This window comes from Hibiscus syriacus, unplaced genomic scaffold (assembly GCF_006381635.1).
Source record: "Hibiscus syriacus cultivar Baekdansim isolate YM2019G1 unplaced genomic scaffold, ASM638163v2 tig00110384_pilon, whole genome shotgun sequence".
In the NCBI taxonomy this organism is placed as follows: Eukaryota; Viridiplantae; Streptophyta; class Magnoliopsida; order Malvales; family Malvaceae; genus Hibiscus; species Hibiscus syriacus.
This window is the reverse complement of record NW_024062715.1, coordinates 6,615,216-6,628,320: the sequence shown is the minus strand read 5'-3', so window position 1 is coordinate 6,628,320 and position 13,105 is coordinate 6,615,216. Positions and strand designations below refer to the sequence as shown.

The following is a 13,105-nucleotide window of genomic DNA, read 5'->3' as shown; positions in this document are numbered from 1 at the left end:
CAAGTTCAAATTGAGTTGTAAAATGTAACTCAAATTTTTTAGCAATTAGTGGATTAATTTTCAAACTTGAGTCGAGTTATTGGGCTTTGTATGATATATGTATATCACATATGAAAAAATATGTTTGTATTATACATATATATGGTTATAGAAAGTCACTTAAATTGTAATCAAATAATATTATAATATTATAAATATTTACAATTAAATTTAAACAAACTTGAAAAATCGACTCGACTCTACTAGAAAAAAATTCAAATCAAGTCTGAGTTGTAAAATAGGACTCGTCAACTCGAATAACTCAAAAAATTTTGACTCAAATTAATCGAACGTTCACCCCTAGTCGGTGCTACTAGTTTAAGGTTGTCACGAGCATTTTTGAAAAGTTTGTTAACAATTTCATTATGAGTAGCAAGAAACTGCAAAAGCTCAGAAAAGTTATATTGATTACAAGAATTATGAGACTTATCGTATCCATGAAAAGTCAATCCTTGTCGCAAAAGGAATCGAACGCAATCAATTGTAGCTGACAGATGAGTCCAATATTCTAACCAACTTTTATGCTCTTCGAACCATTTAGGACTGAGACTTCATAATTTATCATTACACTTCTTCTTAGGAAACTTTTGTTCTTTTAGTTGGCAAGGACCTTTTAACAAATAAGTCATTCGAAATTCTTCATGATCATTAGAATGATATTCTAAGATATTTGGTATTTTTCGGGATCCCTTTGAAGATTTTCTAAGTCAACTTTTAAAAATCTTTTTTTTTATCGAGCATAAATTCTCTGTCGTTGTTTTTCTTTTAAAATATTTTTTCCATGCCTTAAGAAAAAATAAAAAAATTAGTTGAATTATAACATAAAAATGACACATATAATATAAAATTATATAAAATGAGAAAGATATATTGTACACATTGTCATTAGTTTGTGAAGAATTCTTAAATTGATCAAGGAGTAACTTTATAACACAAATTAATTGGAATTCACAACTATTATTAATTTATGTTTGATTTTACAATACCATTAATAATTTATAGTGTCATACGTCCACCATTGTTTTATTATTTGATTTTAAATGATGGAATTATTTATGTTTGATTTAATTATTTGTAGTGCTATATGTATAAATTAAAATGTGGTATTAATAACCATTTGTAGTGATATACGTCCTCCATTATTAATATTACTCCACTGATTTCTGATAATAAGTAAAGATTTTTTCGTTTTCTGTATTGGGTGCAAAGTGAATTTGGAGGGTTGGGGGTTGGGTTGACCCGTTACTAGTTGTTATTAGGGTTAAAGGTATTGGATCCGAACTGTATATTAAATTTAGGTTGCATATTGGATTTGAATTTTAACTAGATATATTTTTTGTTGACATAATGCAACAAAATAACCCTAACGTTTGACAGTATTGTCAAATTTACCCGTATTATTTTTTTTAGAACATTTGTGCACTGAACGCTTATTTTTGGGTAAAAAATAACCCACGCTGGATGAAAACCGTTAGTCAACTGACGGTCAACGCAGAGTCCTGACCAAGCGCGCACGCATGAAGAGAAAAGTTAACGTGGAAGTCCATGTCATCGAGATCGCTGACGTGATACTGCTGCTTCATTTTTTAAAAATTATTATTTATATTTTTATATTATTAATTCGAATCAATCAACTTTCTGATTGGTACACAATGAAAATGGTTAAATGCATGACAGAGAACTCAAACATGGGTCTCTCAGGGTGAATTTCCTCCTCTGATACGAGTCGAAGGGTCATACCTAGAAAATGCACAGGAGATGTAATTTATGCCTCAATTGGCTTCATAACATATGTAAATGCTAGCAGAATGAAGCTGCCAATGCAGGCTAACCTCGTTACAAGGATAAAAGATGAGAGAATCACAAGATCCCACTCATGCTTAATGGTTTAAAACGAGGGTTAACCACTAACTGATTGAATAAAATAATACCGACTTCGAGTAGGATTAAACAATTTTCAAGCTACACATATACTTTAACAAGCAATACACACCTTGGGCAATTAACTGTCTCAAAGGACGATTAACCGGAAAAGCAACTGCATTCTTAAATCCTAAAACCAGTCCAACTCCCAATCCCAAAACCAAACATCATTGCAAGACACAAACATGTGTGCTCCGATCCAAGTAGTAGAAGTATTTTTAATCATAAGGTTATGATGAAAACCAACTCCTTAAACCTATTAAAGGATCTAAATTTAGTTCAATTTAGTTGGACGTGTCAACAGTGAATGCAGTATCAACATAAGAACCCTCAATTACATTACATCACAAATTAATAAAGAAGTGCCCGAAAATTAATACTTGATGCCGAGATCAATGTGCTCCTGGATGCCGAACCCAAAGCAGCCAATATCACTGAAGTTCCTCCTCAAAAGCTCATATTCCTTAACCTTCAAACTACTCTCGAGAAGCTGCATAGCCTTTTCTCCCCTCACCGTCGCGTAGCAAGCAATCTTCTCATTACGCGTGATTCCGAAGGATCTCAGTGTACCTAGCTGCTCATATGAAAACCAAGATTTTCAATTTTCATTAACCACGAATACCAACAAAAGGAAACTCAAAATCAACATTTGTTTTCCAGGAATTTTACCCTTGGAGAGGACGGGGGTTTGACCACCGAGTTGTTCTAAGACCTAAAAAGGACCAAAATAAAGAGAAATAAACAGAAGGTAAAATATTTGGGGGAAATGAATAGTTTTTTTTGTTACTTGTCTTGGCGGCACGGGTTAGACGATCACCGTTTTCACTGACGGATATATTGAGGACGAGCTTTTGAACTTTAATCTCCCTCATTGGGTTCAACAGCTTCTTCTTTGATGCCTTTCATAGTTCCAAAAAAAAGTATCTTTTAAACCAAAAAGTTGTTGTGACACGCATTCACGTAAGATAAAAGATGTAGAAAAGAGGAAGATGTACCATTGCAAAGGGACGGAGGTTAAAGGCAGTGACGGCGGTGGCAAAGTGACGAAGGGGCAACTCAGTGAAAAAAATGGGAAGTTAGGAGTAATTCACCCAAAAGACCCAGGTTTGAGTCCCCTTTCATGCATTTAACTATTTTTTTTTGTGCATCAATCAAAGATTGACATGTGTCACTCTATGATTGATTTGATTATTAAATTAATAATTTAAAAAAAATGATGTGACAGTGTCATATCAACAATCTCGATAACATAGACTTCCACGTCAACTTTTTCCTCTACGCATGCACACTTAGTTAGCATCCTGCGTTGACTGTCAATTAATTGACGATTTTTATTAAACATGGGTTATTTTTTACTTAAAAATAAACGTTCAGTGCACAAATGTTTCAAAAAAGTAATACGGGTAAATTTGACACTATTGTCAAATATTAGGTTTATTTTGTTGCATTTAGGGATGGCAATGGGTCGGGTCGGGTCGGGTTTTTGGGCCACCCGACCCGACCCGAGAATAAAGGGTTTTTCACCCGTGACCCGACCCGACGAAATTAAGGTTTCACCCGACCCGACCCGAAATAATAAAAAAAAAATTATTCAATGAAAACAGTGACTTAATTGAAAAAAATTATATATGAAAGGACATTATTGTAATTATCCCTAAATATATAGGATAAAATTATATATATTTTTCGGGTCGGGTCGGATTTTTTTCACCCTAAACCCGACCGACTCGAACAGTATATTTAAAAAAAAACCCGACCCGATCCGAACCCGATTTTTTTTTTTTTAAAATCAGACCCGATCGGGTCGGATCGAAACCCGTCGGATTCGGGTTGAGTTGCCATCCCTAGTTGCATTATACCTTTTTGGTTTTATTTTGATTCTGGTTGATGAATGGAATTTTAAATCCAAACAAAAATAATGCTTATAATAGTAATTTGTAGTTATCTTTTGGGTATAAATAAATCCAGGATGGATAAAAAAAATAAGGTAGACACAAATTAATTAATTTTAAGATGGGCACACATATATAAAAAAATGAATACTTAATAAACTAATTTTAAATTCCAAGATGAGCGATTACCTACCATAAAAAGAATATAGCTCCGCCACTGCACATCACCATTAAACGTGCTTCCATAATTCAAATGAAACATTAAACCAATAACATTGACTAGTAAAATACTGCATTAAACTAACAATACTAACTATGGTAATAAGTTTTACATCAGTTTCTATGGAGTCATGGATATATTTTTGAAAAGACTACAAAAATTGACTCATCTGTCACTTCAAAATGAATACAGAAGACAGCTAATGTATATTGGCCACTGCCTATAAACATCAATAACAGATATCCGATGAAAACTGTTCGTATGGTTAGTAAAACCTATCCGACAAAACATTTGAAGTTACGTAAGGTGATCTGCATCCCTTGACCTGTAAAATTATGAAAAAAAAAATATGTAGCCAATTGTTAAGAGAAGAACCAAAGTTGTAACCATAAAAGGTGTTATGAAAATAAAGAATTGAGACGACTATGACAATATTCATCAACTAACAAGTACATATTAGGCAAGAACTAGAATACGTTTATGATAATATAGTGCAAAAGAATGTACAGACTGCATAGACAATCTAAAACCAGCAAATTTGGAATTTTGATTGAGAAAAGAGAGGTGTTAGCAGTAAAAACTGCAAAGGATTGCACATGAGCAAGATGCTGCTTGATTCAGCAAGACTCTGCTTGATTCAGCAAGACTCTGCTTGATTCAGCAAGACTGTACATGAGCAAGACACTGCTGGATTCAGCAAGACTGCCTCCTATCAAATTTTTGCACAATTGTATTACCCTCTTAGGACCAATTGAGTGGCGGTCTTTCTCTCCCACACACCCTTCCCCACTATTCCTCCCCGTCTTTTGTTATAAGAAGCAAGCGTCCTATACACTCTGATCTTAGTCTATCAGGCTAATTCACCCCAAATGGGAAGAGAGAAAGGGTTGCATGAGACGAAATAGAAAATATTTTGCCTTTGAAAATATTACAGTTTTGAGCTCAAATTACCTGCAACAAGCAAGTAGGAATCTGAATAAAACCCTGCAGGAAAAGATTGACCTTCTCCAGAGTGCACGGTGGAACAGGAGTTATCACATAAAGTACACCTTTAAGTGTGTCAATTCCTCGCACGATTCCTGGATAATAAAGGGATCAAGAAAAAAGAAAGAGAAGTGAAGTGAAGTTTCCTAGAATAGTTCAAACTAATATTCACCCTAGCGAAGCCCCACAAGGTCTTAACTCTTATTTATCAGGGCCATTCATGCTATCTATCACAGAATGCTTTACTCTTAGCAAGTTTAAAGATAATGCTCAGTTACCATTCTTCATATTTAAGAGATTTCTATTTTAGCATATATTCAACAATAAATTTCTGTGACACAATCACCAGCATATGTTGCTGCCTAGTTGGTAAAAAGTATGAAACTATAAACTTATATGCCATTAATTAACAACTCGTGGATAGTTATAAAGGCTTCTCAAGTTTTTCTAAAAAAGCAAATGGAAAATTGATGAACTAAAAGATGATTCAAAGAAATATCATAAAAAAAAGTTCAAGGTAACCAAGCAATCAACTAAGCCAGTGTAAACATGACCTACCAAGTCCAACACACCATGGTAAATCTTCAGACTCCTCCGAACTAACAGCCAAGCCAACAATAGTTGCATTCAAACTGTAGTATGTTTCACTGCTTGGAACCTAGAATTAAAGAGAGAGAGAAAAACAATTATACGAGGAGTTTACTGGTACTGAATCCTTTTTTGGTTTTTAGAATACAAAAGTATGAGATATGCTCATGCTACAAATGGTTATGTTAGCAGCGTGATCATCGCTGAGTTCTTCCTAGTAACATTGGGCAATGGAAAGAATTAACAGAGAAATGGGTAGACTCAACTAGTGAATCATATAAGAGATGCATAGAGCTTCCAAAACAGCATCAAAGCATTATTTGAGGGGTTGAAAAAAAAAATTATTATCGGGTAATTGGCCTCAGATAGTGTAAAAAGGATTACAAATTTTTTTTCTTGAAGGAAATTTTATAGTGAAAAAAGCACTGTAATCCATCTATTGGTAATTGGTATCTAACCTGACAATGAAGATGTCTAATTTTGATAATTGATATTGAAACTTCGTATGGAGAATGAGAAGCCAGTGCATATGCAAGTTCTTTGATTGTAGTAATAGGCTTGTCACTAGGAAAGCATTGCCTGAAATAAGCAAAGATCCTTAAATCTCGCAGAAGGCGAGCATCCTTCTGTACAAGCAACCTGAAAAATACAAATTAAAGTAAGATGTAGGAAGCAAAGTCACATATCCCAAGAATTATCATGTTTTCAAGAAAATATGCAGAACTAACTAAAATAGCAAAATATAGAAAAAGAGACGAACAATATTAAGCAACCAAATGAATGCCAAATTGCATATTGAAGTAATTCAAGTTACAAAGATTCAAGATTTCAAAATTTACAGGTCAACTTAAAGATGGAAACAAACTTACGATCTATTAAAGGAGTCCCGGTGAGCAGACTTGATCTCCATAACATTAACCATCCCATCACAATCACCATCTAACCAGAATGTCCCACCTGGAAGATTCTTACTCTCAGCAGATATGTTTATCTTAACCACATGAGTAGGAGAAATATATCTCAACATATCCACCAATATTTCGTATCCAATGCCTGATAAATTCAAGATAACAAAACATTCCCATTATAGTTATTGTAAATTACATTTGAATAAAGATGGAAGAACTAAAAATTTCACCAAACAAGAACGGAAAATAAAGCAAGTTCACAAAAACAAGGGCATTAGTAGTCAATTGGATGCAGATCAGAGTATACCTTTCACCCAGCCAGGGGTATTGACAACAAGGGGTAATTCAGCCCTACCAGCATTTTCACTCTTGTCAAACATGTATTGCTCTCGATAGTAATCATATAGAGCACATATGTATTTCAAGTATGTTGACGGGTTTCTTTTTGATGAAACATCACCAAAATAAAAGCACCTTAAGGAAAGTTACAGCAAGGAGTTTTAGTGCTTATTACAACGAAACAACAAATAGATATCAAGTTCAAGTCTTGAAATACTTAGTCCACAACAAAAACCAAAATTAACAGAATAGGTTCAAAGCAGAGTACCTCTCAGGTGTCTTCAAGCATGGAATTGCCAAATCTATTTGGACATCCAAAAGTTATAGAAAGCCTCCGGTCAGTCGACAACAGAACAAATTGATTAACACAGAACTTTAGAGGACATGATGAAAAGAAAAGTGTTAAGAGAGCTGAAAACCTGGGGTAATTTTGTCGACAACAGTAAGCGACACAAAACCTGGAACCGTGAACTCAGACTGCCCAACATCTGTGTCCAAATAAGCTACTTTTCCATACCTGCTAAGAACATGACGAACAGATGGTTAGAAAGAAGCTATTAATTCCCACAAATAAACCCAGTTCAATTCAAAAGGAACTCAATTTATTGTCTACCACCGTGTTTCACATGCAATATCTACCAAGCCTTTGCTTTCTCCATCCATTTAACATAACAAAACAGCAAGGAACACATTTTCTCTTTCATGACTACAGCTTGAACAAGTCAAATAAATAACCATATGGATGTATTTACCTTCCGAAATTCAAAACTACAATTAGCCCTCCACATAAAACTAGACAAATGAAATAAAAATAGGGGCAGACTCATAAATCATCCAGCAATAAACAGCCACCAAAAAAATTATTTCAGCTAATATCAGTTCATATTTAAACATTTAGTCAATATCCCATTTCACAACAAATAAATTAAAACTCGAAGAAATTAGAACCCAAAAATAAACAAACCAATGATTCTTTCCTGAACTCCTAACCTTTGGAGAAGAACATTAAGGAGATGACGGGAGAAAGTAGTTTTGCCGGAGTTTTTGGCACCACAGATTAAAGACAAAGGAGGAGGAGAAGTTACAGACTCATAGGCTATTGAATCAGCAGCCTCCGACCACTCTTCCGGTAAATAAATGTTTGCCGATGAGCTTCCAGGTTCCAACGTCGAAGCCATTGTGGGGAAAACCAGAAAATTAAACCTACCCTATTCTCTCTTCTGCGATGTTCCTCTCTGGGTTTTATTTGTTATGTACTATCAGTTCTTTCGGGGTTTTTTTCCCGGAAATCACCGGTGACTAATATATTTACTAATCTAATACCAATCAGATTATATTTCTAGATCTAACACCCGTAGCAGTAAAGCGCTCTCTGTTCCGTATTATATTCTGATTTGGCGTCACGTAGGGTATAGCGCCCATGTATCGCGCTATACGCTGACATGACTTACACGTAGGTATAACGCGCCCCTGTTCCGCGTTATACGCCACGTAGGGATATAGCTTGGCCCGGCTCAGCGCTATACCTTGGTACGAATTATATTTAGCGTGGACTCTGGTCCGCGGTATACCTTTTATCTGAATAATTACATATAGCGCGGTGCAGGTACCACGCCTTATATGGTTATAAATACCCTTCACTCCCGGTTAAGTTTCTCACATCTCCTCACATCTCTCTTCTCAACTTATAAATTAATACAATAATTCCTTCAACGAGTAATAATTCTGGTAATTTTCCCACATTTGATTTAGAAGTTCGTGCGATTTTTCGTTATAAATTTTATTATAATTTTTTTATTATACTTATTGTTTATTATGATTATTTAAAAAAAATATTATACTAATTATTTTCAATTAATTTTTAAAAAGCATGAGCATACGTCAAAATAGTTTTGCAGTGTAGGTAATAATATAAAATTATATTATTTAAATTATTTACGTTGATGTGTAAAAAATTTATTATGTTATATTTTCGTTCATATATAATTTATTTAATCAGGTTTGTTTCAGTTATTTTTTTTGCAGATATAATATTGCCGCACTTTTAAACTTAAAGAATGACACGACTTTCAGCTATTGTTTATTATGATGGTGAAATTCAAGAAGATGAAACCGACGTTGTTTTCATATCAAATGAGCGTGTTTAAATATCATTAAAGAGAAACATAACTCTTGAGGAGCTGATAACGAAGATTTCGAGGAAGATTCATGTTGGAAGTAGTAGAAGAATGTCGTCGTTGCAGTACAGATTTCCAACATCATTGTTGTCATTAACTTATACAGCGTTCGAACTTTTAAACAATGATGATGTTCAAATGATGGTTGAAGCTCAAAGTAATTATTTAAACGTCGCTATTGAGATGTATGCACATTTTGTTTAAGTGCGTGTTGTTCGGGGTCAATCATTAAGCTCCCACTATGGGCTGGCTGAACAAGTTGATCAAGTTGACAGCCCGACTACAGTAATGTGTAATGATTTTAATGCCATAATAAGGAGACATTCATCCGCAACTCCTTACGATATGTACCGAGGTGGGTCCACGAACAATCTGTATGGCAACACCGCGTCCAGTTCAAGGGGAAGGCATTCATTTGTAAATTTCTTTGACCATATGGAGATGACATCGACGCAACCATCTGTGCAGTTCCCATTTGACACGATGGCTTCAAGCTCCAAGGGGAGGCATTCGACTACGAGCTTTTTCGATGTCAATGTCGATATGCCTTCCAGTTCAAGGGGAAGGCGTGCAAGTAGTAGGTTCTTCGACCTAAATGTGGAGAGCATGGAGGAACCATCATCTCCACCAGAAGAACCGCTTCGTGAGCCTGGTGCGGATGATGCTGAGACTGGACTATTCATTCACCCAGAATCACCGCAATTCAACTCCGATGATGATGAAGTTCCAGGAAATATGGCACAAACTGACCCTCATGCACACATGTATGAAGCTGATTATGGTGCAATGTACGGGCCAAAATTTGTGGATATGCCTCATCTCGGTGACTATAGATATTACTCATCAATAAATAATGGTGAGTTATATTTAGGCATGGAGTTTTCAAGCAAAGAAGAAGCGTTGATGGCTATAAAAATTTACAATATCCGTAATTCTGTTCAGTCCAGAGTCAATCGATCGATGACCGAAAAATATGTATGATATTGTGCCCGACGCGAAAACGTATTCAATTGGATGGTTCGCGTATCGAAAATGAAGAGGAAAAACAACATATGTGAACTAACAGAATACAATGGTCCTCACACATGTTGTGCTGGAGGGGTCAACCAAGATCATCCCAACTTGGACTCTGAAATGATATGCCAAGCCATCATGCCCATGGTAAAAGCAAGCTCTCATATAGTTGTTGTTGTGTTGATTTCAGCTATACAATCGCAGTATGGGTACACTGTCTCCTATAAAAAAGCTTGGTTGGCAAAACAAAATGTCATTGTCAAACTTCATGGCGAATGGGATGCATCTTACAACAAACTTCCAGGTTGGTTTAGGCTGGTGCGGACGTTGAATCCTGAGATAATTGTGGACTTCGAAAGCTCCTATGCATACCATAATGATCGAGTTCTTCGCGATCGAAGCCAATTCTACCGGGTTTTTTGGAGTTACCCACAATGCGTTAATGCTGCCAAATACTGCAAGCATGTAGTCCAGGTCGACGAGACTTTCTTGTATGGAAAATACAGGCAAGTTTTATTATTGGCAGTTATCCAAGATGGCAATCGCAACATTCTTCCAGTTGCTTTTGCTCTTGTCGAAGGAGAAGATACAGATACTTGGGCTTTTTTCCTCCGAAATTTACGTGCACATGTTATCACGAGAGAAAACATATGTGTCATTTCAGATCGCGGAGCTGGGATCAAAGCAGCAATGGAGTCTTTGGGTTCAATGTGGCAACCACCCTTTGTCCAATATAGGTATTGTCTCAAACACATTACTGCGAACTATCATGGAAGGTACAAGAAGAATGATGAGCGTTAATTAATTGTGCGCATGGGTAAGTGAAACTGATGTAGTTTGTTTTCTTTCAATCGTTTTAATTTTGCAAAGAAATCAAGTTAGTAAGTTATACATTTTTTGATCAGGTTACAAACTACTTCCTCGAACGTTTGAATCAATGCTTCAAGATTTGCGGGCGAAGAACGAGGAAGGATACGATTACATCAGCCTCATCGATAAAGAAATGTGGACAAACACATATGATGGTGGATATCGATATGGACACATGACGACCAACTTGGCTGAGACAATCAATTCAACCTTAAAGGGTGCACGTCACTTACCTGTAGCGGCTTTGGTAAAAACTACATATTTTCGTTTGGGGGTACTTTTTGCAAAGCTGAGGGGACAAGCTCAAACCTGGATGCAAGACGGTCATGTCTATCACCCTAGATTAGTTGCAGATCTACAGAAAAAAATTACTGCATCAAATGGAATGTCTGTAACAAGCTTCTCTAGAATACATGAAATGTTTCGTGTCACAGAGTTGCCGCGACCTCTTCAAGGGATTGAAGCTGTGTCATTAAGAGTAAATCTAAGGGACAGAACGTACGACTACGGGTTTTTTCAAGCTCTGAAGTATCCATGCTCTCATGTGATAGCAGCTTGCTCGCATACACGTCAAGACTATAACCATTTTGTGGATCCCGTATGCTTACTATATGAAGTTTTTAAGGTATACTAATTTGAGTTTCCCCCTATAGGTAATGACAAAGACCCTGATGAGGCTCAAGATTGGCTTCTGATTGTACCAAATCCGAGTTTATTGAGGGAGCGTGGTCGTCCAAAATCCAATCGAATTCATTGCGATATGGATATTCGAGAAAGATCTAGACAAGACAGAAGATGTGGCCATTGTAGAAACCCAGGACACACTAGAAAAACATGTCCACTTTTGTTGTCATCAAGTAACAATTGATGAGGAAATGATGTATTTGTTTATCAAATAATAATTCTTGTACTTTAATTTGCATTTACTTCAAGTTAATGTCATTTGATAATCGTTGATGAAGATTAAAAAAACGAACACAATCATTAAATTTTATCAAACTAATAACAATTTGGTATTTAAATACAACAAACTTACAATAAGAATTAAATGGTAAATGATAACCAAATTACAATAATTGATATTAAATGGTAATAAACAAAATTAACTGAAATACATTAAAAAAAGTCCAACAAATTTAACAAAATAAAGTAAGTATTAAATGAGAAATAATAAAATATTATAATTTAACAAAATAAAGTAAATACAAATATAATAAAAAAAATCTATTGATGCTTGCGTCGCGAATGTATTCCGTAGGGCGGTGGCTGTCGGTCTCGAGGATGATTTCTTCGTATCACTGGTTCTGACTCCTCGCTGTCGTCATCATCGTCGTCGTCGTCATCGTCGTCTTCGTCGTCCTGAGTAGGTACATTAGGTTGATGAGGAGCTGATAACGATTAAGCACCTCCATAGAAATAAGGACCCTGGAGGTGTATGACTGACTATCCCACCGGCCTGCGAAAACTGGGAAAACTCATAAAACCCAGACATCGCTGAGTGTGAAAACTGTACAGGAGGTGTCTGTACTGCGGCCATGGGTGATGAGGCTGAACCCTCCAGATATCTAGCATATGAACCCCAAGTCAGATCTACAAACATAGACCCATAATAGCCTCTAGGAGGGGTCATCTGTGACGGTGGTGGCGGCGGGGTCATAAAACCAGGTGAAGGCGGTGGCGGTGGCATCATATATGGTTGCGACATCATAAATGGTTGCGGTGGCTGTTGTGAAGGTCCTGCTGGTGCAGCTGAGGATGAACCGGAAGCACCTGCTCTCCGTCCACGAGTTGGGGGACGATGGTGTTGTGTCGATGAACGTCTCTGTTGACGTTGCGGAAAGGTCATTCCTCGTGCATTCTCGGGAAACAAAAACGGTTTCCAGTTACTGTTGAACCACTCATAATAACCGTCAGTAAACATCAAGAGGTCATCAAAAATGGGCTCTCTACGAGGAAGGCACCGATGTCGATCCTCCCACAACACGACCCACTCATGATGCCTCACCAGCCAATCTGTATCTGTCTTGCCGCGTCTATCTAAGCTATGTAACTCGTCCATATTACGAGGTGCTTCCGGAATTGGTTGAAAACAACCAAACTGTCGGAGCACGCGATCAGTAGAGTGCCACTCGACGGTCGCATAACAGATCA

The 13,105-nt window shown here is 36.5% G+C and overlaps 1 protein-coding gene and 1 long non-coding RNA gene across 2 annotated transcripts; both read right to left on the bottom strand.

Moving 5' to 3' along the window:
- Nucleotides 1-2,115: 2,115 nt before the first annotated feature.
- LOC120122119 lies at nt 2,116-3,049 on the bottom strand. The gene is made up of 4 exons (XR_005516045.1): nt 2,958-3,049; nt 2,780-2,861; nt 2,632-2,674; nt 2,116-2,536 (listed from the first exon to the last, which is right to left on the bottom strand). It is a non-coding gene; the product is annotated as an uncharacterized LOC120122119 (long non-coding RNA).
- Nucleotides 3,050-4,226: 1,177 nt separating this feature from the next.
- LOC120121944 (polynucleotide 5'-hydroxyl-kinase NOL9-like) lies at nt 4,227-8,115 on the bottom strand. The gene is made up of 9 exons (XM_039141204.1): nt 7,884-8,115; nt 7,313-7,410; nt 7,162-7,195; nt 6,862-7,028; nt 6,516-6,699; nt 6,105-6,285; nt 5,617-5,716; nt 5,026-5,153; nt 4,227-4,399 (listed from the first exon to the last, which is right to left on the bottom strand). The coding sequence occupies exons 1-9, from the start codon at nt 8,069-8,071 to the stop codon at nt 4,340-4,342; spliced, it is 1,140 nt and encodes a 379-aa protein (XP_038997135.1). The 5' UTR covers nt 8,072-8,115; the 3' UTR covers nt 4,227-4,339.
- Between the last annotated feature and the right edge of the window lie 4,990 nt (nt 8,116-13,105).